This window comes from Syngnathus typhle, linkage group LG2 (genome assembly GCF_033458585.1).
Source record: "Syngnathus typhle isolate RoL2023-S1 ecotype Sweden linkage group LG2, RoL_Styp_1.0, whole genome shotgun sequence".
In the NCBI taxonomy this organism is placed as follows: Eukaryota; Metazoa; Chordata; class Actinopteri; order Syngnathiformes; family Syngnathidae; genus Syngnathus; species Syngnathus typhle.
In genome coordinates this window covers 3683281-3710533 of record NC_083739.1, presented here as the reverse complement: position 1 = coordinate 3710533, position 27253 = coordinate 3683281, and the positions used below count along the sequence as shown (strand labels likewise).

Genomic DNA, 27253 nt, shown 5'->3' with positions numbered 1-27253 from the left:
TGCCTGCCCGGGTTGTGTGCAAACGTTCGCCTCCACCGACAAAGACACATTCCGGGTCGTCTCGCTCGGCCATTCCCAACCTTATGTATATATCTATATATACGGGGTATCTAAACAAGACGCCTCTCTTCCACACAGCTGTAGGAACAACGCTTTATTGCTTCATCGGAATGTCAGTGCAATACTTCACAATATGTCCATTTGCTCTCCCACTCATCCAAAAGCCCAACCTTGTCTGTATCATATACGGCTTTTTGCTTCTGCAGAGATTTGCCCTCTTGACCTCCTCGGCTGGAGATAAAGCCCTAATAAGCTTGTCGCTGGAGGTCGGTGGGGTGTCACAGCGCGTGCACGCACACACATCGCCCATCGCTTGGCAGAAGGTCAATAGCGGGAAATCAAGAGTGTTTTGTAAAGGCAACACACACACTCTTGGTGCTCATTATGCATTTGAAAGGGAGTGGAATAATTCTTTCTATCGTCTTCCGTTGCCATTTGGCCGATGTCTGATGACTGCTCAATTCTTTGTATTGGGATGAAAGCGTTGTTATACGTGCGGGAAGGCCATAAACAGGCTCTCAAATTATTTCGAAATTAAAATCAGGAATATTCTACTCAGATGTATTTCTCTTGCTAAATGTAACAGGCCAAAACATGGAGATATCCGACCAATTTTGAACTCTCCAAGCGAGTTCTTTCATTATATACATTATCTCATGTGCACGAGCTAACTCGAGCTAGCGAGACAGCTAATGTGTCAAGCGGTCGTAATTGATTTCAAGGTTAAAGGTGCAGAATTTAATATGGGGAATTAAAAGATACTAATTTGCTGCTTGCCCAAATGTATTCTCAAAGCTCGGCCGAGTGAGTCCTCAATGGCTGTAAAATATTAGCTGCTCTCGGTGAGATGAACGCACACACAAGCGGCAAAGAAATGAAGCAGTGTCCAATTTAAAAAAAAAGTCATCTTGTGGAGCCCATGGTGGTTTTTGGGACATTTGAATGGACATTCATACCCGCCGTGTTATTATTATTATTTTTTTAATTACTTTGTGAATATGTGTTTTTGAACTAGTATTGGGTGATTTCAAAAAGGCACCTGGGACAACTACGGGGGTCCTCTTTACCCGGAAGTAGTAGACAGGGAGCGGGAGTTTCGCCGTGTCTGACTGTAACTGCCGTTAAGTGTTTCAGGTGAGTAACGCTGATGAAATGATGCTGATCAGAACTCGCAATACTGCTGGTAGTCGGAGCTAATTATTGTTTAAGAATATGATACATACGGTTATTGTTGTACAATGTATGACTTTGCGTGTGTGTGATGTTTGTAACGGGTCCTCTGTACCCGGAAGTAAGTTGACAGTGAGCGGGAGTTTCGCCGGGTCTTGATTGTAACCGCCGCTGTTACGCTGTGTGTTTCAGTAATTTTTTTTTTTTTTGACAACATTTTCGCGTCCATGCGTGCGACACAATTTTACCTCGAAAGGTTTTCAAACAAAAGAATCGGCCCGTTGGCGGATCGGTAAGGCGAATGAGTTAATGTCCACGTTGACTTTTGATTGTAAATAATCCACTGGTAGTCCTCCAGAAGGGAGGGACTTGGCAATAGGCTTCCACAATCTGCTGCCGCCTCTATCCAGATAACGAACCCACGTTCTCAGCCCCAGGATATCATCTTAACAGCCACATGTAAAGCGTGCGTGTGGGCACACGCCGCTGATAGATGGATGGGGAAGACCTTGGAGCCAGCCGTGAGGCGTTTTCACAGATGGATTAACATGTCTTCCAGCGTAAGGTCAATGTGTCCCGTGACGGTGGAGCGAAGCCACCCGCACAATACAAAATTACAGCGTGCGTCCACTTGAAGGCAACTAAACATCTTCTGCAAATTGGTGCTGGACATTTGGATTCCTCTTGCTTTCTTCTTCACGTGATGGATGGCCATTTTCTGCTGATGATCCAGGAAAGCTTGACTTGATACGCCGCACGTGGGTGTTTGCTTGCTGTTTTAGTCCAAATGGAAAGGAGCAGCTTGCGCTGGAGCAGCAGCGCGTGAGCTGATCATTCCCCAGCCCAAATCTCCCTCCACTATGCTGACCTCCAGCTTGTGAACAAAAGCGTGAAATGAAACAATTCCCCAGTTACACGGATCCCTTGAGGCCCACGCATCTGACTTGAGACATTTCTGCTCCAGCGAGCCAGTCAGGGAGCGGTGCGCGTCCACCGCGATGGCCGCGTTCAGGTCAAGCGGGCTACCGACAAAAGTAGGAAAAACATGCAGCTCAGAAACTATTTTGGGAACAATGCAAAAGGTTCCATCTTGTTTTGTATTTCCACTTGTGTGTGAAGAATGAGTCAGGGGCCGGCTTATTGATTCCAAAGCGTTCGCTAATCAGGCCGTGTGATGGAAGATGTAAATTGCTTGTTGTTCAATTTGTCGGCGCTCCGCTCCTCCCGCCGTCATCGACAGTCCAAACACACACGGCGCCCGGGAAGAATAATATCGCAATGGTTCCTCATCACTTTGCAACAGTGCCTGCCCGATTGAGAGCACGCCGCCGCCTTCTTTCTTTCAGATTTTCTCCCGAGGCATCGGTGTGTTCCGTGACTGTTCGGCCCGCCCGTGGCGGCCATCGTTAGCTTTCTTGGCAGTGAAAGGAAGTATGCGCCAAATAGCCAAACATTGGCATTCATAAATGGTAAAAAATATTTCAGCATGTAAACGCCGATTCCGCCAGCACAGAAGAGAAGCGCCGTAAGCGCCGGCATCCATTTTTCACTCGAGAGCATGAATATTTCAAGGATGAGTGACACGTCCAGTGAAGAATGAAAAGGACCAAGGAGTGCGGGAGGCTGCGGATGGATGTAATCACATTTACTTTTGCACATTTCAAAATGACACAAGCCAAATCACTTTTCATGTATTTTCACCATTTCTTCCTCCCCCTCCCATCCTCGTCGTCTCCACATGACATCAGTGGCAACCGGACTGTTTGGATTGTCATTGCAGCTCTCACCTGGGCGCCCTGCACGGGTTCTACTTTCTCCGATGAAACGTCTGGAGAGAGAAAGCTTGCGTTTTTGCATTTCCGCTCTCATCTCCCAGCATCATTTGGGGCATTGAATGAGCGAGTGGGCCGTATGGCTTTCTGGAGGCGGCTGGAAAGTTTCTTGGAGCCGCCGTCCCTTTGCTGCTCTGCGCAAACGAGATAGCAAATGTCACGCCGGCTGAGGCACGGCATGTGAAAAGCCCACCAGGTTGCCAACAATCGCTGGCAATGGAAAAGCAGGACCTCTTTGGGGGACCTCTTGTTTGACATTCTTCAGTCTCGTTAACAGCTAAAACAAGGTGGAGCTGCAAAGCACGATGATGACGATGCCTCCTACTGACGGGCTTTTAATCACTTCTCCAAAGCGACATTACAGTAGGTGGATGCACACGCATCGTCCTGGTTGTGGCGAAAGCTTCATCAATACGAAGATATTCCTCAGCTCGTTGAATAATTGATATCCCCGCACAGTCTGGCTGGGAATGAAATAAGCATATTAAAAAGTTGCCAGAGCAAAAGGATGGCTGAAAATGAAAAGGGAGCCCAAGGGATTGGACAAATGAGGAGGTTGGGAGTGGGCGAAGCAAAAAAAGGGAGCAGCAATGCAGGAGGTTTGACGTCCATTTTTCGAGCGACAATACTGGACTTCAAGTCTTGTCCCCTTCGTTTTTCTTTTTACCTTTTGTGGAGTGCGGCCTTCTTCTTGACACATTGTGGCTGCGACCTGTGTCCATTGCAACATGACTGGCTGGCGAGTTGAAAGCTTTCTGTGGCCTTGATTTTACATTGAAGACCCTCTCACCCTGGCGTCGGTTGATTTCAGCCAGATGTGCGCGTCTGTGCCAAAACATGTGATTGGCACATTTAAGCGGATTTGGCGACGAGTGGCTCGCGTCCATCATTGCTGACGCCCAAGCCGGCAATGGTTTTTTTTTTTTTTCCTCTCTTTTTTTCCTCTCCTACTACCATGCATTGGGAAGAAGAGAGTGGAGGAAGAGGCCCTTATTCTAAAGACTATTTCCCTTCCTCGAGCCCACATGGCAAGTCCCCCCCCCCCCTCCATCCCCTCGCCGCCTGTGCACGCTCTAAAACATTCATATGCTTATGGCTGTCTGCTGATGCTTTTTCCCTTCAATTATTTAGTGAGCAAATGCAGGAACAATCTAATTGAAATGAAGGCAAGTCAGTTAGGGCTGAAACTTTTTTTTTTCCCTTTCCCCCCCCTCTAAGAAAAATGCTTTTCCATCGCTGCGCTCGCTCTTCCTTTATTGTCTTTGACTGCATGCATTTTTTATTCATATTAGTCTGCAGCGAAACTGCCCGCAAGTGCAGCCACCTTAATTAATTCGAGATGGCTCGCTGGAACGTATTTGTCAAGTGTGTGTGTGTGTGTGTGTGTGCGCAGGCAGCAGTGTGCTATGCAGTGGTTTCTAAGATTAAGATCAAATAAAGATTGCTGAAGGAAATAAAAAAAGAGCATCTATGAAGAAAAAGATGTATTAAATCACCCTGGAAAGTGAATTCAGAGCTGCGTTTGAAAAAGAAAAAGTTTGAGATCGGCTGTATGCATCAAGCACTGACAAATATTTTTCAGCATTTGTGTTTTGCTGACTTTTGGGACCGGACTCAAACACTGAGGCCTTGCGTCATTATGAGACATTGAGTGCCTTCGGGTTGGTGCGCTTGCCTACTTATTATTCTTAGCCACGACGTGACAACGTTAAAGGTACGGATGACATGCTGGCTAGGCTGACAGTGAGGAAAATTGAAATGAGCGCGAGCGAGGGCACAAACACAAGTATGACGGTGCTCCAATCAGAATGACACGTTTGAGGCACAAAGGGTCTTTTCTTTTCCTTTCATACCTCAACTTTATTTCAGCTCCCAGCCGCCATCCAAAACAATGAGCTGTCAATTACTTTCAGATGCTTGTGCAAAATGGACCTCATTACCTGCAGTGACCGCCGCTGCGCTGTTGTCACGAGTTCCCGTGAAGAACGCTGAGCGCCAGGCTCTGCAATTATTCTAATTTGTTCCCTTTTCCTTGTCTGACAGGAGTGTCTGCCGCCTCTGATGCTAATCGTGAGACTTTTCAGCAAAGTCGTCCATCCCGGAAGATTCTCAGCTCTGCCCACTTTGACGTCTCTTTTGCTTGTGGTGAAGATGGATTCCTTCTCTGGAAGGCAGATGAGGGCAAACGAGAGCAGAAAGTCGCCGCCTCGCAAGTGCAGGTGGTCAATGAGAGACGGAGGTATGTTCCCTTGGCTTTTGAGGCTTTATTCGTTGCCTAGAATACGTTTGAAAACACGCGCCATTTTGACATGGAGAGCAGAAACATCTCGCGTGATAGCAATCTGAGCTTAAACACAAAGAAGAAAAACAAAAAGGTGGTCAACCACAAACTAGTTCAGGTAAATAATTCCTACAAAGGTGGCGCTTTTTCAGAGGTGGGGGGGGGGCACAATTTGACAAAATGTTCAATTTGATGGCGTTCGAAATCCAAAGGCCAACCATTGGCCGTGTTTCTGCGGAACGCCACGAGGAGAATACGCCTGGCTGGGTGGCTGGGGAAAAAAAGGACTTTTGCCCAGCTGCCGCTTCCCCCGGTCCGGGGGGTGGCGTCGGGCGGCCCTTTGCGGCCGAGCGCAAGTTTGGGCCGCGCAAAAGTCCGGGGCTGCCTCGGCGGCCGCCGTTCCTAGCTCGGGACAAATCTTCATCAGCAAAGGCGTCTTCTTCGACTATCGCGTCACCTAAAAAAACAAAAAGAAGCGGCTCAAAATGCTGAAGCACGACAAGTCCTGAGTGGAGGAGGAGCCTTTGGGGCGTGGCGGCCATCTTGGCTCTCCGGCCCATCGTCAATTTCAAATTACGAGCTGGGCTTAACCAGAACGCGTGCGGTGATATTGATCCGGATGCCTGAGCATCTTGACCTCAGCTATCCGCACGAGACGAGGAGGAATGAAATAACAAAACAAGGCTTTTCATCATCTGGCGATGAATCATCGATTAAGGATTTGGATACAAGCAGCGCAAAATGACCTCGCTCTTACCGGCGGACGATACCATACCGATAGAAGCGTGCCTTTACTTTTGTCTCGTACAGAACTTTTCCAAATGGAGGCTTTCCTTAAGAATTGCCTTCAATTCATTCCCTGAGCAAAAAATCCATTTCCAAAGCCGCCACCACCCCCGAGGTCGGCCCAAGCTGAGCGACGAGGCTCAAGGAATGGCAAGATCTGTGGAGAGTGCGTGGACGCTGACCTTGGTGGTCTTGACTTTGTTGCCGGTGCTGCAGCTCCATCCCGTGAGGTCCGGAAGAACCTTACAGTCCTCGCCTTCCATGCACGGCTCCATCTGACACCACCACTTCTGGCCCACAATGGAGGCTGGTGGAAAAACGTTTGTCAGTCGCAAGCCAGAAATCCAACTTGCGTCTCGCTACGGACGAGTGGCGCCCTTCGGCTTCACGAGGATTACGTTCCTCTGCGGCCCTGATTTGGGTAAACTCGTATTCCTATTCAAGGCGCGTAGTGTGCAATTGAATTACGCTCTGCTTTTATTATTGATGACGACGTGGCTGCCGAGGGTCCCGCCGCCGTATCATCGGCGCACGGGCCACCCTTTGCGTATTCGAGTGGAAACAAATCCAAAAGGACACAAGTGGAGGCCAGACGTGCGTCTGGGAAGCGGCGGGATGTGAGATTTGCGCGCCACGCGTCACATCGGATCAAAAGCGAGGAGGGAGAGAGAGAGAGAGAGAGAGAGAGAGAGAGAGAGAGAGAGAGAGATAGGGAGATCGATCAGATATTGTTAATCTACGTACCATCCACGCAAGAGGGCTTGGCCCGAGTGGTGCCGGCGACCTGGCCAGGGAAGCAGGAACATTTGACCGTTTGAGATCGCTCCTCAATCTTGTTCTTGTTGCAGCAGCGATGGGCGGCGATCACCTCGCACGTGCCGGCTTTCACTTGCACTGCGCCACACAAACAAACGCACACTGCTACACACGTTGCTCCGAACGTTGCTCTGGCAGGAAGCACGTTGCTTCTGAAACAAAGCCGTCAGTCGACACGGAGCATGGTTTGAAACGCGACGTTTCAAGGGCGAGCTGAGAAAGGAAGCCACCTCTCCCCGTTGCCATCTCCGCTTTTCTGTTTTCTCACTCGCTCGTGCATTTCCAGATGTCGTATTATAAGCGAAACAAAGAAGCAGACTTCAATGCGAGGTCAGGAGAAGAATAAAAATGTCACAGTTGCATCCTAAGAAATAGATGAGAAAAGTCGTTTTGTCCTCATTTATTCCCTTTTTGGCATTGGAAGGAGCTTAGCGGCCGACTGCAGCCGGCGGGTACACACTAATGACCCCCACGGGATCACTTCGCTTGACCTTTTGAAACGGAGCCAATCACGGCCAATTCATTATGCACGTCAGTCTCCGTCGCAACGACGTTCGTTCGTTCCGAGAACAGATGATGCCACGGGATGGCGCTTGACAAACTTTGATGGGTCTTTGGGATTGAAAACCAAATACGACAGACCGCATTTTGGGCCACGCTGAAAAAGCAAATGTTCCTCTTGTAAGTACAACTCGCACTCGCACATGCTCAGCCAATTGGATGACACGTGGTAGCGAGCGTGCGTGCGCGCTCCCGTCGGCATCCTTGCGTTTTTGCTAATGATGAGATGTCATTCCACTGAGATGGGACCATCCGTTATGAATCGTAAACACGGGGTACCTTAAAATTCTGCCTGCCGAGAAAATCAGCGCCGAGAAAAGGGAACACACAGTCGAGCGCTCCACGAGCGCAACGACCAATCAATTCCTGATGCGTTGGACTCGTGCGCATGAATCCACGCGGCATTAGCGAGGAGAGCGAAGATATGCGCATATTCGAGGACACTTGCTAAGAAATGCTTAATTTGGGGAGAAAAGTCACATTATGCCGCGCCGGGGGAGAACATTGGGTCGTTGCCGCTGCTGGACAAAATGGATTGTGTAATACAAGCTACGTCACGAGTCGTGTGTGTGTGTGTCAGAGTGAGTTTTTGTGTAGGTGTCATGGTGCAGATGGAGATAAATGGCGCGCTCTCATCCTGTTTACGCTGCGTGAAAGATTGAAGAGGCCTCGTACGCCGCAACGCACACGCAGCTCAACGCCGGCCGGCGCACGGGCAGGCACTCACCGGCATCTGCAAACAGATCAAGTGCTTCACCACAAGGCCTTTCAAGGTTTACTCCAGGTAGTTCAATAAGTATTTGACTTCTTTTGGAGCATGTGAATGAAGAATTGTTTTTTTTTATCAAAGTGAGCCAAGGCCATCGCGTCATCGCTCCCCTTCTTTGGGGCAATATGCTTGGCCACGCCCCTTTTTTGCACCCTAATCTGACAGTGGCACGCATACAAATGCTAAAACAGGATTTAGACAGTATAGCAACGTTATTTCCGGAATGCCTGTTGAGGCAGAGGGGGGGGGGGGGGGGGGAGATTTCAATTAATTTGAGCCAAAATAAGCATCAAACGCTCAGTGCGGGTGATTTGTGTCTTAACGCAAGCCACCGAGTATTTACAGTTGTGTTCTCCAAGGATTAGTCGTGCCTGAGAGGATTAGCGAGGCTGCATTACGGCTGTTTTATTTAACTCACAACAGCAGAAGACTAAAAATAAAAGCCTCTTAAGCAAATTTAGGCAACACGAGAGGCTCGGTCCGACCCGACAGCTCCGCAAACACGACGGGAGCCGGAAAAGCACGCGTATCGGTGAACACCGACGCTGTCGCGGGCAAAACTAGCTCCCCACGTAGTTAATCTCTAATCTAGTAATCTGCTGAAAGTTGCCCCGCGAAGCATATGTCGGCCACGGAAAAAAAAAACGCCGCCTGGCTAAGAGTGCAGCATATGCGGCGAAACGCTCGGGTGCTCGGCGCCAAGGATTACGTCCCAAAGGACAGAGGGAGAAAAGGCGAGAGACTCTGGTGGACATCAACTCCACCGACAAGCGGGGTGAAGTGTCTTGCCTAAGGAAAGAAGCAGGCCATGTTGAGGAGGGAAAGGGAAAAAAAAAAAAGCTCGCCTCTGCCCCCAGCAGGAATTCACGCTGTGCCACCTGATTGGACTTTCAAGCTTTATTGACCGTGAAATAAAGCAAAAGTCGGGAGCCGGTACAACTCCTGCAAAGCACAGTGAGCAAATGGAGGACTGAAAAGACAAGATTGTTTTCAAGACGTGCGTGGTGTTGTCACCAAAGCTGGAAATAACTTGGACTCTCCTGCGGCTGTAACATCAAAACAAAAAACACTCAATGGCGTCCATCACACACATCCACGCACACTAAGCACTTGCTGAGCGACCGCTAAGCGCCATGAGATGTTCACGTGTCATTTTCAATTTGAATTTTTTATCCAGCCATATGGAGCCACGCGGTGGGAGACGCAAACAGCGTCACTTAAGCGCCGAGCAGCTTCCAAAGCGGGCCGACAGCCTGTCTCCCGACATCCCGGCGGGGAACTCATTTGACGAGCCAATGCATGCCGGGCCGCCCCGTGGGACTCGCTCTGTGCGCACTCACCCGAGAACAACCGGACCGCGTTCCCGACTGACTGAGCTCGCGCGCATGTGCAACTTTGCACAAACTTCATGTCTGATTTGGAAATAAAGTTGGACGAAGCGCCTAATGGTATCGTGCTACCGAGGTTTCCCTCCACGGACTGAGCGCAACGTGAGGCAAGAAAGGCTTGGCATGAAGGGCGGAGCTTCTTTGCCAGCCATCACTTGATACCTGTGTGACTCCGCTGCGCGTGCGTCAAGGAGGCCAGGCAGATCGACAGCAGCAGGCTCCACGCACGGACGCCGCCGCCACCTCCGCACGGACAGGGCTCCCGCATTCTGCCACAAAAAGAGGACACACACTTTGTCAGAGACATCCCAAAAAAACGGAGACAAGAAGACATTGACTTGAAAAAGGCCAAGGAGATGCGTGCAGGCCATTCCCTTAAATCAAATGTCTACGGTACGAAAATCTTTGAAACGTCGGCGCCTTTCACAAACGCACTCCAGCAGATGCTTTGGTCTCGGCACCGTCCACCCACTCTGGATCTTCCGATGTTGCTTTCATGACAGAGAAAAAGAGTTGCGGGTGATTGTTGGAGAAAGCGAGCCGCTCTCAGATGAGTTGTGCAGTCTGTTCCCTTTCTTTTAATTAGTCCCGTTGGAATGCACCCCCCCGCCCCCTCCCCTCCTCACGCCTCGTCAGCCTCCTCTCGATTGCGCCGCTTCCCGTTTGTCCTCCCAAAGCTTTGCAGCGGAAAGAGATTCAAGATGTCCCTGCACAATAATAACCCGCAGCAACTCTCGTTCAAAAACGCACTTTAGGGGGGGGAAAAAATCAGCTCTTAAAAAGCCTGGAATGTACGCATCCAGGTTTTGTGGGCGTGGCTAAAACGGCGCCAAATCCAAGTTAGGTGCCTGCATGCTCTTATTTGTCAGACTCCATCAGAATGCACATCACAGACTTGACGTTGGATCTTTCAAATGAGCTTTTGCCTCTTCCTGCCATCACGTGCGGCCCCGACACATTTCCAAAGCTGGATTCCACCCATGGGGGTCGCACTCCCTCCCACCGATTGCTCTCTCTCGTTCCCTCTGCTAACCCTGGGAACTGCTTTCACCTGAAGCTACAGTCAGGATGTCACTACAAATAGGTCGTAGGAGTGCGGCTGCTGACAGTGCCGATCCAGGTCAGGTGTGCCCAACGCCATCATGTGTGGCGGGTTCTTGTTGCTTTGAATCTCCAGCGAGAATTGCTGCGATGGCACGGCACGGCGGCTTGGTCTTCATTCCAACATGGAGCGCTTTTCTCATCTTGTCTGCCAAAACTTCAGCGCCATTTCCCTGCCCTACAAGCAAGAATCATTTTCTAAATCAAGCATCTGCTCGAGCGAACTCCGTTGGCACTGCTCGCTGTCTGTGCAGGCGCGGCGGGCGGGTTTGGCTGAGGCTCACACGCTCACCATCAGCCCAAAATAGTTGGATGTCATGCATCCGTCTCTGGACAGATCATCTCTCCTGCCCCTCCCGTCTCATCCCGGCCCGGCCCGGCAGCAGCATTTCCAACGATTGACTTTTCCACACCTGGAACAAGCATGTGACGCAAATCTTGGACATAGCCGAACGAAAAAGTGCCAAGGGCAGAAATTCAGAGAGCAACTGAGGAGGCAAATAAAAAGGAGGGAAGAGTGGCGCGGTTTCATTGTCGTCTTGCGTTGGATTGGACGAGCGTCTCTGCTCTGGCTCTCGTTCATATTGTGGGCTGACCTTTAATTGGGACAAAATTAGAACTAAAGCGCCGTCCAAAAGAGGTCCTTTGGGTTGCATAGTTCCAAACAGGACGGATTTCCTGATGAATCCTGCATCCAGCCTGCCCAATATTGACATCTGGAGCCTGACTGTGACCTTTTGCGGCTGCTTTGCTTGTGCAGATCCGCTCCCTCCATCTGGCCACATGTTAGCCACACTCTCTGTAATTTGACTTTGGAGGATTTGCTCGCCGCCGATATCTTTGCAAAGCATGACAGACTGACGGCACCAGTGTTTATCGGCGAGGATTCCTCCCGGCTGATTTGCAGCAGTTGAAATGAAGCAGCGCGATCGGTCCACACGATCCTTTTGTTTTCTAACATCCTAAATTCAGCAGGGGACGAAAGCAGATGTGACATTCTCGCTGAAAATTGGATTCACGTATTTGCAGTGATTGTAAAAGCTCGTGACCGGATTGCATCAGCAGAGTAAATCTCGGACAGAACTTGTTCACAGCTTCACTCATCTCCCAAATCCCTCGCTCGGCATATTATGGCACACTGAGCGAGAGGCGCTTGCAAAAAAAAAACTCGACGGGGGCATCGGACCCATTTCACGGGCAAATCGAGCATCCCTGAAGGAGGCCGCGACAGGGAATACAATTTTTCTCAAATCTACCAAAACAAGTTCTTATTTCTACCAGTGTGCGCTCATCTCCGCTTTTGTAAAAAGAAAAGGGAGAAGCCAGACTGGAAGTGGCTGAGAGGGAGAGCGAGAGTTTGCCAGACAAGCTTGGCGTTGCAGGAACACTCAGCAGGCAGCTCTTGGCGACTGCTTCAAAGCAACAGAGCGGAAATCCATTTTTTTGCAGTGTGTCCAAACACACACACACTGGCTCAGACCCGCATCGGCGCTCGCTCGATAGCAAACACAAACAGCTTCGCCACACCAACCAAACGCAACATTTCCTCTGCTCACTTCACACACACAAGCACACACAAATTATTCATGCATGGGTGGATCTGTTCCACTAGGTTGCCTTTCAAAGCGCTTTTGTAATTGCCCCTATATTGTCGGCATTGATTTGCCCTCCACAAACACGGCCACAGCATCATCTTGCTTGGAAATTTGCGTAAATTATTATTTTTTTTGCACCATGTGGTGGCCATGAACGCTCGCAAGCAGCATTGTGGCAGTCAACATCTTCTCCCCAAAAATTCTATTCTGCTCGCGTCATGCTAAGGCCGAGCATCTGTTGCTGCGGCGTTCTTACACACGACCTCTGGTCAAAGAAAAATACTTCCACTTCTGCTCCCTTAACAAGAACACAATTCATTGAATATGTACATTTTATCATCTGCACGGCGGCCATGTTCCAGCATTGGTCATATTAGGAGGGGATTAGGAAGAAAAACCATTTTAAGGATGCGATCCGTGTTCCCGCACAGCGCTCGCTCGTATTACTGTCAGCTCGACCTCCTGAGCAGACTGGGAGCGGGCACGGGGAAAGTCACTGGACACCCAAGGCGCGCTTGCAGCTCAGCGTGGATCCCGTTACCTCATCTTTCAAAGTGCCGCTAGCCGGGCTCCGTTTCAGTCCAAAGAAGTAGAGATTTGCCATTCAAGCACAACAACTGGTGGTTCCGCTTCAAAATAACAAATCCAAGTGAGGTACAGCTTGTTTATGAACTTTCTAGTCACTTTCCACGTCACGGCGCCCAAAATGGAGCTTTGCCCCATGCATCCATGTGTGACCCAACCTACCTACCTGCTGGTGCGATGTGGTCTGGTTCTGTTAACCCCGAGAGCAGACTTGTGTCCTCATAGCTGCTGCGCTCTCCGCGAAGGAAGTCGCGCTCTCATCCCCGCTCGCCTGACGTGCGTGGGCGAGGAGCGACATCAACATCCGACTCCAAAGCCAGGCGAGCTGCAGAGACGCCGACTGGGCACCCACCGACTGCTTTCCCCGCTTAGAAGGAGGGGGGGGGGGGAAGGGCCACCCACAAAAAGTACCTTCCTCTTTGGATGGCAGCGCGAGAAACTTAGTTATCAATTCCGACGGCAATATCTGCTGAGTTCAAGCCCCTCATCGGGCTTTGCTGCGTGCACAATCCTTCTCGTTTCCTGCAAACGACGGAACGGGACAGTCCTGACAGATGCGTGCTGCTTTTCCGAAGAGACGGGGGCTTCTGCTTGTTTGCCCTCCTGCAGATGAGGATGAGTGAGAGACTGACTGTGCGCGACTGTCGGTGCCCATAGTCTAGCAGAGGGGAACAGCGCCCTCTAGCGGCCCGATGATAAAACAGCTAACCGCAGTCAATCAATGTACAGTTCGATGCATGGACTGAGCGATCTACTTTCCCCAGTAAAATGAACTAAATATTAAAAATCTTTGTATTAGGTGTGCATCATGGACATTTTATTTGAGTGATGTTCAACATTTGAGTGTTGTCCACGTGTGGGGTAATTTAGCTTTCGATTTTAAAACAGAAGTTCTATACATAAACGATATAATAATTTAATTCTAACTGGTGGAGGCCGTTCCAGTGATGGTGTGTCTAGAATGTCTGCGATGCAAATTTAATGACGTGTCCTGCCGCGAGCGCTAATGAGTCTGGAGAAAGGCTCACGTTCAGACACGCGAGAGCATTCCATCCATTAGCAATGCGGAACGGGGCTGGGCTTTCATGATCTTTGCAGCTTTGAACATATTAGTCCCTTTGAACAGTTACATATTTGGTTGAAAATGAGGAAAAGACGAGATGAGAGAAAGAGACAGCGGGGGGGGGGGGGGTCTGTCGGTCTGTCGCCCCCTGCTGTTATCTGACATAAAGTCTCGGTTGCCGAGGGCAGCGCCGCTTTTTAACCGAACTTACTGCCTTTCATAAATGAACCAATCGAAGTTTTTCCCCCCCTTTAAAGTCCAGAACTTGCAGATGGAATGAAATAAAAGCAAGTAATAAGAAGCCGAGCGGCTGACGCGTCAGAAACTCTGCGTTCAAAAGGATACGCCTTGTAAGACATATTTTAGGAAGAAGAAGAAAAAAAGATATAAAAGTCAAACGGTGCTTCCAAGGTGCGGGATGTCACCCCGAATTCACATTGCTGGCACTTTGACGACTGTAATTGTGCGTGTTGTGGGGCAAATGTTTCGGGGGGGGTCTCCGGAGGCCCAGCGTGCGGTCCTTAACTTTGAGCTGTTTTGCAGTTGACTCGGACGACAAACAAAATTCATCGGACAACTCTGGCCGGCTCTCGGCGACACCGGACCGTGTTGAAGTCGCGCGCGTCCATGCGGCGCTAATGCGGTCACAAAGCAAAGCGCCTCTCGGAGGGGACGCTCTACCTTTGCGGACACAGACTGCCACCGAGGTCTGCGTTTGGCGTCTGAAAATGCCTGCGGGTGTCGCCGGCCAACCCGAGCGAGCGTGTTGACAAAGGACGAGCTGAGGCAGCCGACATGCGTGCAAATGCCACCCATCCCGGCGGGGTCGGCTTGCCTTTTCACGCCTTCCAAGGAGCTCTTCCCGCCGTGACTCTTGTTATCTTGAGGCCCACATGTCCGCACCGAGGCTTCCGCCAGTTCACATAACCGATCCCACCGGTTCGGGATTAGGGGGGGTAGCCTGTCCACTCGAAGCCACCACGAAGGCAAGATAGATCGGAGACGGCCAGCGGCAAAGACAGACAACTAAGCCGGACGGAAAGGAAAGGAGAGATCGGTAAAAGAGTTTTTGTAAAGTGACTGTACTTTATGAAACACGGATTCTACCACCAAACCGAAGCAGGAAAACGCGTCTCGCGGGAGACTTGTACCAATATTTATTTACTGCTCTTGAAATTTCTATGACTCTACAAACAACTGCTACAGATTAATAAAGGAAAAAGAATACCTTTAATGACATTAAGATTTTGAGCCGGTCGTCAAAATCGTCGTCAAAAGATGAGTGAACGGATTCGTTCAAAAGAACAAATGTCTTCAGTGAACGAGAGTGAACGAATCACATTTCAGTTCATATGACTTCAACCAGTAGGTGTCGGTAACGCCCATTGAAGCTGGTGCCACCTCGCTGTAAAACAAAACGAAGAAAAAAATGACGTCACTTCCCGTTCACCAACGAGTCGTGGATTGCATTTCTTGTTTACTAATTGAGCGGGTTTGTGAGTGAACGAGTTAGTGAGTGATTTGCATTTCCAGTTCATCGCGACAACGGATCAGAACCAATCCTGACTTTCCCGTTCGCGAACGAGGCAATGGGTCAACTGCCTTTACGATTTGCCAAGGAAAGAAAGAACCACACACTTTACACACCACTTTTGTGTTCGTTTTCTCCAAGCTAACGGCTAACTTTATTGCATGAAAGGATGCGCCGTTATGCAACAGCGGGGAGATTATCCTTCTCTTTGGGCAATCTTTATTTTATAACACAGTAGTTTTTAAATAACGCGTATGCATATACACGCCTATATATTGTTATCCAATATATCTATTGTATAATATTATTATAATTTTTATTAATTATTATTATTTTATTATATTATTAATATTATGATATAACATTAAATGCCGCTAAAAAGGGATGATTATGTCTGTGTATGTTCTTCTGTGGGTTTTTATCTTGTATTTTTTTATCTTTTTATTCTATTTTATTTATTTTTTATTTATGCACTGATCGGTTGGCACTTTTTAAATTTCGTTGTACATGAGTGACAATGACAAAGATCTATATCTACTGCAATTTCACATTAGAATGCTGGTTTAAAATTGACTTTTATTATTATTACTACTATTATCATTTTAATAAACATTTATATTAAAACTTGACTGGTGGTTTTATTCCTTGTTTTTATGTTTTAGTGCATGAAAACCTAAAAATCTGCCTTATATGACAATATATGTGTTTTATGTTGTGTATATGTGTTGGTGTCCCCCAAAATAAAGAGCAAGCAGTCAAATACACACTCTTGACACGTACAAAATGAATAAAGTTACTAGGTACACCTTAAAAGGGTGATGTACCTAATGGAGTGTCCGTGTGACGTCAAAGATCAACCACCCAATCAAGGGGTGGGGGTGAGGGCGGGTGTGGCACTTTGGACTTTCAGATCAGCTTTGGCCATGATATTTTCCTAATGAACTGACCTGTTATTAGGTACACTTGAAAATGGCGGTGTACCTAATGGAGTGTTCAAGTGACGTCACAGATCAAGCAGCCAATCAGAAAGTGGGGGTGAGGGCGGGTGTGGCACTTTTCACTTAAACCAGGGGTGTTGACCTCCAGTCCTTGAGGGGCCGCGTTCCAATATGTTTTCCAAGTTACCCTCGTTAAACACACCTGCGTGAAAAGATTTTGGTCATTTCACGTTCTGCAGGAGCTAAAACTTTTCACGCAGGTGCACTTAACGAGGGAATCTTGGAAAACATGTTGGAATGCGGCCCCAAGGACATGAGCTTGACACCTGTGACCTCTGACCATGATATTTCCCTAATAAAGTGGCCTGTTATTAGGTACACTTGAAAATGGCGGTGTACCTAATGGAGTGTCCGTGTGATTCCCTCGTTAAGCGCACCTGCGTGAAAAGTTTTAGCTCCTTCAGAACGTAAAAGTGACCAAAAACTTTTCACGCAGGTGCGCTTAACGAGGGTCACTTGGAAAACATGTTGGAACGCGGCCCCGAGGACTAGAGTTTGACACCTGTGACCTTTGACCCTGATATTTCCCTAATAAAGTGACCTGTTATTAGGTACACTTGAAAATGGCGGTGTACCTAATGGCGTGTCCGTGTGACGTCACAGACCAACCAGCCAATCAGAAAGTGGGGGTGAGGGCGGGTGTGGCACTTTTCACTTTTAGTTCAGCTTTGGCCATGTTTTTTCCCTAATGAAGTGGCCTCTCATTCGGTACACCTGAAAATGGCGGTGTACCTAATGGAGTGTCCGTTGACTTAAAAGAACTGGAATGCACATCACTACAAGCAAACAGTGCAGTTCTCCAAAATGTCCACGAGATGGCAGCGACATCTCACAAGTGCAGTAGTGATGCGCATTCCAGTTCTTTTAAGTCAACTGAACCTTTATAATCAGTTCACTCAAAAGATTCGTTCAAAAGAATCGTTCACCAAATCGTTCAAAAAAGACAAGAGAGATCTTGGTGATTTCACTTTATTATTGTAGTTCATTCTTATTCACAGCAAGTGCAACAACAATCAGATTGAACTTGTGCAACTCTGCAAGGAAGAATAGGCATCTGATGCGTCAGTCAAAACAAGGAACCTTGGTAAGAACGCGCTTGGTTCTATCTGAATTGAGCTTTCTCGCTTACCGTAGGCACGTCAGTTGACGCAGTGACGTAGTGACGTACGTACCAGTGTGCGTACTCTTGACGTACTAGGAAGTAAACCAGAACGCGTCACATGTTTTAATAAGTAAATATCAAACGTGTCGCGTTTCATTCGAACTAATTAGTTTAATTTACCATGTCGGCTAACTACCCCACGCCTCTGTACGATCACGCCGCGCGGGGAGACTTCAGCGAAGTTTACGAGCCGTCGGAGGATTCCTTCCTGCTCATTGACGCCCTGGAAAAGGATGCTGAAGAACTGAAGCGCATGAGGTGACCCTCAGGTGACTGTTCAAGATTTAGCTGAATGTTGCTAACTTTTTTTTTTTTTTTCCCTTTCAGTGGGCCGCGCGTGTGCGTGGAGGTGGGCAGCGGCTCCGGAGTGGTGTCTGCGTTCCTCGCATCCCTGCTTGGACCCTCAGCCATATATTTGTGAGTTGCTCCACATCATCTCCTCTCCTCTCCTCTCCATGTGACCTAGAATGTGTTTCCTAGTTGCACGGACGTGAATCGTGCCGCAGCGCTATGCACCGCCAAGACGGCATCACGCAACTCCGTGTCGCTTGAGCCCATCGTCACCGACCTGGTCAGACATCCGAGACTCAATTTCACATTGTGAGATGCCGCTTTGATCACGACGTTCCGTTTTAGGTGGAAAGTATCCTGCCCCGCTTGAGCGGACAAGTGGATGTGCTCCTGTTCAACCCGCCATATGTGGTCACACCGTCCAGTGAGGTGACTCAACTTCAAGTTCAAAGGTCATGAAAGTGAGATTACGGAACACAATTGTGTCTATTTGTTTTCTTGGTGTGTCAAGGTGGGCAGCACGGGCATCGAGGCGGCTTGGGCCGGCGGAAGGCGAGGTCGTGAGGTCACAGACAGATTCCTACCAATCGTATCGCAGTTGCTGTCCAGTCGAGGGCTGTTCTACTTGGTCACCATCGCAGAGAATGATCCAGGTGTCTGGGATGATGCAGCTCGGTGAACAAATACTTTGCAACTAACAATGGCATCTCAGCTGTTTTTTGTCCTCGGCATCCTAGAGGAGATCATCCAGATCCTGAGCGGACACGGCCTGCGGGGAGAGCCACGCCTGTCGACCAGAGCCGGGAACGAGCGGCTCGCAGTGCTGCGCTTTCAGAAGTGCAAACATACGTGAAGTCGCCGGCTCGTTGGCACTGGTAAGTGTCCTTTATCAGAACCACGGTCATTGTGAAGATAGAACAGAATTCTTTCCATTGTTGTTTTCAAATTGTCAATTTTAACCTGCGCTCTGTCACTAGCAAATATTTGGGTGAAAGTAGATTTTGGCGGTGATTGGAATGAGGCAATGGAATAAAAACATGGAGGGGAAAATATATCGTCCTCAAGAAATGTTTCTTTAATGTCCATTTAAATGGTAAGCATTCATCGTTCATGCAAATTTGGAGTGTTTTTTTCCCCCTAATTTTGCTACAGTGTCAGAGTACGCCTTTCCTACTGCTGTAAGTTGGACCTACAGATGATGCGTCCGTCCTCACTGAGGTGGATGGCCCCGCTGGCGACCAGCTCCATGGCGGCGGGGAAGGCCCTGTGCTCGGCCTCTTTGATTCGGTCCGACAGACTCTGCTCCGTGTCGTCGCTCGACACCGGCACGGCCTCCTGCACGATGATGGCGCCTGCGTCCACCTCCTCCTGACAGGACACATGCGACGTTTCATCTCCGCTTTGGCCACGCGCAATGTGGTTGACTTACTGCGACAAAGTGGACTGTGCAGCCGCTGACCCGCACCCCGGCCTGGAGAGCTTGCTTTTGGGCGTTCACACCCTTGAAGGAGGGCAGCAGGGAGGGATGGACGTTCAAGAGTTTACCTAAAATGTTTTTATTTTAAGAGGGGAAAAAAAAAAAGGAATCAAGAGTCATAGTGATTATTACGTGTGCTTCAACTCACCGTTCCATTTCTTGACAAAAGATCCCGTGAGGATCCGCATGAATCCGGCCAGACACACCAACTCCACCCCGAATTCTTCCAGCACTCGGTCGATGGTGCCGTCAAACTCTGCTCGGCTCCCGTACAGTTTGTGGTCAACCACCTCGTGGAAATCAAACACATTTTGTTACTGTACACGGAAACCTCTTTTTTCCAAATATGGTTCATTTCAGAGTTTTTCAAGAATCCACACTATTGGTTTGTCTCCATGTTGTCTGTTATTTACACACATTAACCAATTTAAAAAGTTGAAAAGAGCTTGAGAACAAATCCATTTAATCTTAAGCACATACTGAATGAATGAAACTCTTTTTAGTCAAAATAAATGACAAATCTCAGTGTAAATGCTTTTAAAAAGAAGCTTATTTTTTTACCCATACCCTTGAAATGTTTTCCTTTTAGCAGTTTCATTACTTTAAATGTTGTCAAATAATTTTTAATTAGTAATTAACTTTCTCTACCTGTTTCGTTTCTGCTTTACTTGCGTGACACGCATTGAGTTTTCCTACTGAAATAAAGCTGCCTTGCCAAGACTTCTTTTTTTCCTGAGAAGCGAGCATTTGGTAAACTACACAATAAAAGGAGTACCCGTGTCTGGATGCCGGCCAGTGCGGCTCTCTTGAGACCCTGAACCCCCGGCTTGTTGGAGATGACAACCACGATCTCTGCGCAGCTCGACGAGCGCTTGGCCTGCTCGATCAGTGCTTGAAGGTTGGTACCTGGAGGAGACCGCTGATAATAATTATCATCTCCATGACTTCACATTGTAAAATAATAAACAAACCTGTGCCTGAGATGAGAACCCCGACTTTGGTCCTCTTGTGAGGACTGCTGCTATCGCAGAGACAACTGCCGTTTTTAGCAGCTGGACCGGCGTTCAGAAGGCTGTATTTGAGGTTGCGGACCACCACGGACTCGGCACCTGCAGTACCGCATTTACATTGTAATATCTCCCATCAGGGAGGTTGCGGACGCTCGGGGTCTCACCGGGTGGCTTGTGAGCGAGCGCCCCAACGATCCAGGCCTCCTCCTGGGCTTGAAGCTGCCGCAAGACCCTCTGAACGTCCACGGGGGCCACCACCAGCACCGCACCCAGGCCGCAGTTGAAGGTGCGAGTCATCTCGTGCTCACTCAGGCCACCCTCCTTCTGAAGCCAGGTAAATACTGGAGGGATGCTCCAACGAGAGGCATCTGAAAAAAAAAAAAAAATACCGCCCTCCAATATAATATAAAAATAAAATGGCCAAGAAAATATGGTGGTGAGAGTAAGTTGGACCAGAAGGCTGAGTTAAGTTTCACGGAGAAAATGATGAAATAAATGAACAATAATCTCCCTACACTTGATGTCATGTGTGCCTCACCTAAATCGACAGCCAGCTCCTGGGGTAGAACCCGCGGGATGTTTTCCAAAAGTCCTCCGCCGGTGATGTGCGCGTACGCTTTGACAGCACCGCTGTGCAGGATTGGAAGGAGCAGACGACTGTAGATCTTCGTCGGTGTCAGCAAAACCTCCCCTGAAGGTCATTGCGACAATGACAAAGAAGTCCCGAGCACACTTGCATAAAAAAAAAAATTGTATTTATCTTACTTTTTTTTTTTTGCAAATAGCAAACTTTTTTAAGTGTGATGGAAATTTAAAGAAAAAAAAAAACTACTTACCAAGAGTCTGTCCCGGGTTGCCAAAAGGTGCTGGGGAGCTGTAGCTGAGTTGGGTTTGCTCCAAAACTTTGCGGACCAAGCTGAAACCGTTGCTATGGATACCGGAGGACGCCACGCCGATCAAGAGGTCCCCCTCGGCGATGTCGGCCAGCCGAGGCAGCAGGGCTCCCCGCTCCACCGCTCCGACGCAGAACCCGGCAAGGTCGTACTCGCCAGCGCCGTAGACGCCCGGCATTTCTGCCGTCTCTCCACCTGGATATCCACGAGGACGACATGGCAGCAGGGTACGACGGAAATGCCGACGGCAAGGTCTTCGCTTACCTAGCAGAGCGCAGCCGGCCATCTCGCAAGCTTTGGCGATACCCGCGACAACCGTGGCGGTCACATTGACGTCCAGCTTTCCGCACGAGAAGTAGTCGAGGAAGAAGAGCGGCTCGGCACCCTGAGCCAGGACGTCGTTCACACACATGGCCACCAGGTCCTGACCCAAACTGCCGTGCTGCCCGCAGGCCTGAGCAATCTGAATCAAATCAAACAACAAATCAAAATTTTTTTTCAGTTTTACTCAGAATACCAATGCATAAAGCTTTAAAATATACTATATCACACCATAAGTTTGGTACCAACTCCATCAGTGCCAGAAACCAGAATTGGGTCGATGAACCCTGCCGCTTTAAGGTCAAAGAGTCCGGCGAAACCTCCCAGCTCAGCATTACATCCTGGTGAGGATAAAGTGTCAAAACACATCAATTCATTTTTTTATGCATACAAAAACCGGTTTGCTAATCTAAACTAACCCGGTCGGGAAGTTGCCCTGGCCAGAGGCTTGATGGTGTCCACGAGTTTGTTGCCGGCGGCGATGTCCACGCCGCTGTCCTTATAGGTCAGGCCTCTGTCACAGACACGGTCAAATCACGGCTAAGTGGACGCGCCTCGCCTTAGTGTTTGTGACGCTCATTCCGAGTGAAGAAACGACAACGACGAGATCGTCCAAAATTGGTTTATTCATAAAACAGGTCAGAAGATGAAATGTTCAAACACACCTGCGTTGCTTCAAATGGGCGATGGCCTTGTGGGCTATGTCGCGGCGGTACACGGCGCCGGGGAAGCCCACGGCCGCCACGCCCTGATTGGCCGCCTGCAGCGCGGCTTCCAGAGAGGGGCGGACCGCCGTGACGGTCAGGACGCGGCCGCCGCTGGAGACCACTTGCTTGTCCTTCAGCGCCGTGCCTGCGTGGAATACTTGAATCCCTGCCTCCTCAACCTGGGACAGACCTGAGGAATCAATCATTGGAGTTAGAAAATAAATATTTTTGTTGTCACTATTCATAGCAGGACTTGGTCTCCAACCACTCACCGGTGAGGAGCACCCCTTTGCTGTAGGCGCCAGGATAACCGGCACTCGCCATCACCACGGTAACGGCAGATTTATCCCGGTGCCACTCGGGGGCGCTGGAGGCCAGCTTGCCGTTGACGGTGTTCAAAATGACCTCGTACAAGTCGCTCTTCAGAAGGGGAAGCAAGACCTGACACTCGGGGTCTCCGAAGCGACAGTTGAACTCCAGAACTTTGGGTCCCTGCTGGGTCAACATCAGCCCGGCGTACAGAACGCCTGGAAAGTCACACGGCGACCGTGTTGACGACGGTCGGTCAAACCGAGTCGGTAATTGAATGTGCACTCGCCAACGTAGGGAGTTCCTTCTTGCTTCATGCCGTCCACCGTCTTCTGAAGCACAGACTCTCGGATCTGCCCCAACAGCTCGTCGCTCACCTGCGTCACACAAAGAATTCTTCAGCAGACTCCAGATTTCAGTTTTGGGAAACTTCCGCCAAAGGCTGCCGAATTATAAAACAGCAGTGATTTTTTTTCTAAAAAACAAAACAAAACTACGGATGTGACTAGATGTTTTTTTTTAATACCTGGCTAAAAGGAGACATACCTGAGGAGTGGGACAGTAGGCTCCCATGCCGCCTGTGTTGGGCCCCCGATCGCCGTCTTGCAGACGTTTATGATCCTGAGCTGGAGGCATCGGCGACACCGAGAAGCCATCGGTGAAGCACAGACACTGTAAACGCAAGCGGCTTCATTTATTTTCAGGTCACGAAACTTAATCGCCAGAGACTGAAATGAGTTTGAATATCGAATGTGTCTGGGTTCACATTTAGACTCTTAATAGTCTGCTGTGGAACGGAAACATTTGGAGAGCAAGAACTCACAGATACTTCCTCGCCCTCGAGAAGCTCCTCCACCACCACCGTGTCGCCTGCAGCACCAAACGCCCGGTCCTGAAATGCAATGATTGGGAAAAAAAAAAAACGATGATAACGATCCACTTGCTCATCAATCATAAAATGCAAAATCACCTTCATGATGTCCATCACAGCCCGACAAGCCTCTTCCTGGTCCTGCGCCACAATAACTCCCTTCCCTGCCGCCAAGCCACTGGCTTTCACAACCAGCGCCGGAAAGTCAGCCCTGGGTCACACAAAAAGGAGGACATTTTCATTTTTTTATAGTGACTCTTGGTGAATTACCCCAAAAAGATGTATTATTTAATTTATTTTTAATATTTGACTTTAATGACACATCAAAAAAAAATTCTGCTGTAAAATACCAACAGCAAAAATGGTTTTTGATGGGGGGAAATTATTATTTTTTTTTACAGATATTCTTCAAAGTCACAATTTTAGGAACTACTGACGTGCGGATATAATCGCATGCCGCCTCGGGGTCCGTGAAAGAGCCGTAGCGTGCGGTGGGGATGCCGTGTCGCTCCATGAAGGCCTTGGAGAAGCTCTTGCTGGCCTCCAGCTGAGCCGCTTTGGCAGTTGGACCAAAACACTGCACTCCTGCCGCCATCAAGTCATCCACGATACCTGGGTCGCGTGGCGAAACCGATGAGGAGGTTAGAGAGAACCGGAGGAAGACTTGAGGAGAAACGCTGAACTTACCTGCTGCGAGCGGAACCTCAGGTCCAACCACCACCAGCCCCACGTGATGGTCTTTACAAAATTGAGCCAGTATGGCGTGGTTATTCACCGACACCTCTGTCGCAAGAATGACCAATCGATGACGTTATTTTTTTATCGTCCACACAAACGGGAAGTCCAATTTGATTTACCCGAGTTGCAAATTTTGCCGCAATTGAACGTCCCGGCATTCCCCGGCGCCACTAGGACTTGCTGGATGTGCTGCGACTGGGCCAGCTTCCAAGCTAGAGCGTGCTCCCGCCCTCCTCCGCCAACCACCAGCACCCGTTCAGCCATGGTACCTGCGAGATCGGAAATTGACCTTTCACGACTCCATGTCGTCTAATTACACAAACTGGTTGGAATGAAAGGTCGGGCGGCGACGGCGAGGAAGCGCTGACCTTTATCGACAACCGCGATCTAATATCTTGTATTGTTACGCTTGGATGGACTCAATCGGGCAGAACGAAGACACAAAAGCTTCTCGACGGCTTTACTTGAAAAACCGTAGTAAACATTCTGGATTCTTTTTGTCGCCTTCGTACGGCATCCTCGTGTTGATAATTCAGTTAAGCACAATGGATACGAGCCTCGTGACGTTTGTTTGCCATCATGTGATTTCATCAGTAAAACGCTCTGATTAGACTGATGCAATTTGTTTTCCTTTTCCCGACCCAGCGCAACAATTAGGGGCTTTATGTGCTTAATTGTACTTGAATAAAATTTCGAGCACTATGTAGAGCAGGGGTCCCCAAACTTTTTCCTGTGAGGGCCACATAACCTTTCCCTTCTCTGATGGCGGGCCGGTGGCAGTTTGTAACAGAAAAAGTGTGACGATCGTAGGGGAGCTTAAAAAAATTATTGTTTTCCAGAAAGCCACACATAACCAAATAACGGTTATTTAATAACCCTTTCCAGGTTCTTTACAGAAAAAAAGTCAGGAAACAAATAATAACACTATTAATGAAATAAATAATAACTAAACCCTCTCTGAGTTCTTCACAGAAAAAACAGGAAATAAATAACTAAATAACTCTCTCTGGGTTCTTCATAGAAAAAAACCATGGAACATTAACTTTCTGTTGTGCCATGAACAATCTTAACAGATAAAAGTTCAGCTCAGTTGTCAGAGCAGAACCTCTCTGACACATATGAGCAGTCTCTTAAAGTTCTTGTGTTCCTTCCTTATAATCCTTTTGTAGGTTCCAGTAGGCTTGTAGACACTGCTGTCTTTTTTGTTAAAGTTTGATAGTGCGTCATAGTCTGGAGTAAAATTTGTTGTGGCAATTCTTAGGCGAGATCCGAGGTGTTTGTCCGTTTACCTCGATCTGTGACGGGTAGATGTTGACGTTCATGTGGCTGAACGTCACGTCGCGTACGTCGAGCCAAATTGGCAACTCTTTTAAACGCTCGGCACTGTGTTCACCCTGCTTTACTTGGGCGACATTTTAACGGAAGGATTCCAGGGGAAGGTTTGTGGGTGGCTTTAGCGCAAAACTGCATCTGAAAGCTCAGCGCGCAAATTACAAGAATGCTGTCGTCACAGCCCACGCTCTAAATTCGGGACTGATACAAATAGAGCGCGAGTGCGCCATGTCCGTACACGCACTTGTGAGTGTGCACCGAGCTTTCTGACACGGCTTCCGGTAGTAAATGCGCAGGCGAGCGCTTCCCCATCTACTGGGCAAACGCAGTCATTGCAGGCAAAATGAGCAAAAAAAAAAAAAAAAAAGTTTAATAATACAATTTGTTCAGGGTTGGCGGGCCGGATTAAACGGTCCCGCGGGCCGTATCCGGCCCGCGGGCCGTAGTTTGGTGACCCCTGATGTAGAGTAAAAGACGTCAAAATTTTTTTTTTTCTGTAATTGCTGAGCCAAGTTATCCAATGGGGTTTGTCTGTCATTTACAGTAAGAGTTCATTTTTATTTTTGTATTTAAGAACATTTTATCCTGTTCTATTACCAAATTGCAGAATTTAAACTTACGCCAATTTCTTTAAACACAAGTGTATCTACTAAGTACCAAGTGAAAAAAACACAAGTATTTCTATAAAATACCGAGTGGGAAAAAAAAAGACAAATCTATACAAGAACTGAAAATCACTTTAGCAAAAATAATCACAAAGGAAAATTAGAAGGGATTTATTTTTGTACATTTAATCCTGTTCTATTACCAAATTGCAGAAATTAAATTTACGCCAATTTCTTTAAACTCAAGCATTTCTACGAAGTACCGAGTGAAAAAAAAAGTATTTCTATTAAGTACCGAGTGGGAAAAAAATAAAATAATCTAGAGAATAAATGAAAATCACGTTAGCAAAATAATCACAAAGGAAAATTAGAACTTGCAAAAGGATCACTCAGTAGGCGACGTGCTACATTCTCGAAACATCGCAACACCAACCTGTGAGTTTTGGACAAAGCGGGAATTAGCCGGAGCCCGGTCAGGAGACGTGTTCTCTGCTTTCAGCTTGCAGACTGAAAGGGGGAGAAGAAAAAAAAGTGGACTACACGAACAAACCCGCGAGCCACACAAAACTTCAAAATTGACGCTGGCTCAAAACACACTCACACATCTATCTACACACCACGTGGATCCCGTTTATGACAAGGATGCGCTTAGCTGTGCTAAATGCTAACGCAAGTTATATCAAGTTCTTTTACGTGAAACAAACAACATTGTAAGAATCTATATAGTTGCTATTGATTATTATTTTATAAAAAGTTCCGCATCTGACCTTACTAGGTCCCAACTTGCGTTTGGGGAGAGGTCTTCAACTTCCGTGGTGTAACAGCGTGATGCATCTTGGGACTTGTAGTTCTATAAATCATTTTCGCCTAGCTCGATTTGACAGATATATCGACGATAGATACATGGTTTCCCTGAAATAATTTATTTCCAGTCGCATAGATCCACAGGTTATAAAGAATAAAACAGTTATATCTTCTTGAACTGTACATAAAGTCAAAAA

General features: G+C 48.2%; 3 protein-coding genes and 1 long non-coding RNA gene across 6 annotated transcripts; 2 read left to right on the top strand and 2 right to left on the bottom strand.

Moving 5' to 3' along the window:
* Positions 1-1102: 1102 nt before the first annotated feature.
* On the top strand, positions 1103-8230 carry LOC133150386 (uncharacterized). Its single transcript, XR_009713760.1, has 3 exons — positions 1103-1194; positions 5106-5301; positions 8087-8230. It is a non-coding gene; the product is annotated as an uncharacterized LOC133150386 (long non-coding RNA).
* On the bottom strand, positions 5615-13569 carry LOC133150384 (chemokine-like protein TAFA-3). Of its 3 annotated transcripts, none has more exons than XM_061272871.1 (5): positions 13107-13569; positions 9826-9932; positions 6874-7023; positions 6312-6436; positions 5615-5800 (listed from the first exon to the last, which is right to left on the bottom strand). In XM_061272871.1, exons 2-5 carry the CDS (start codon positions 9929-9931, stop codon positions 5789-5791), a joined length of 393 nt encoding a protein of 130 aa, XP_061128855.1. In that variant the 5' UTR covers position 9932; positions 13107-13569; the 3' UTR covers positions 5615-5788. The 3 variants fall into 3 exon arrangements, with proteins under 3 accessions (XP_061128855.1, XP_061128854.1, XP_061128856.1); XM_061272870.1 differs by having other exon boundaries at positions 13111-13566; XM_061272872.1 differs by lacking the exon at positions 13107-13569 and adding an exon at positions 10099-10246.
* Positions 13570-17687: 4118 nt separating this feature from the next.
* On the top strand, positions 17688-19281 carry n6amt1 (N-6 adenine-specific DNA methyltransferase 1). Its single transcript, XM_061272964.1, has 7 exons — positions 17688-17956; positions 18026-18115; positions 18179-18269; positions 18335-18418; positions 18501-18642; positions 18727-18864; positions 19142-19281. The coding sequence occupies exons 1-6, from the start codon at positions 17820-17822 to the stop codon at positions 18840-18842; spliced, it is 660 nt and encodes a 219-aa protein (XP_061128948.1). The 5' UTR covers positions 17688-17819; the 3' UTR covers positions 18843-18864; positions 19142-19281.
* Positions 19042-27149, bottom strand: gart (phosphoribosylglycinamide formyltransferase). The gene is made up of 22 exons (XM_061272956.1): positions 27020-27149; positions 26686-26759; positions 24435-24584; positions 24265-24360; positions 24015-24189; positions 23677-23788; positions 23530-23598; positions 23253-23378; positions 22996-23083; positions 22670-22924; positions 22356-22587; positions 22110-22204; positions 21922-22031; positions 21634-21832; positions 21313-21564; positions 21015-21167; positions 20641-20844; positions 20438-20575; positions 20242-20372; positions 19615-19756; positions 19419-19534; positions 19042-19357 (listed from the first exon to the last, which is right to left on the bottom strand). Exons 3-22 carry the CDS (start codon positions 24577-24579, stop codon positions 19160-19162), a joined length of 3036 nt encoding a protein of 1011 aa, XP_061128940.1. The 5' UTR covers positions 24580-24584; positions 26686-26759; positions 27020-27149; the 3' UTR covers positions 19042-19159.
* Between the last annotated feature and the right edge of the window lie 104 nt (positions 27150-27253).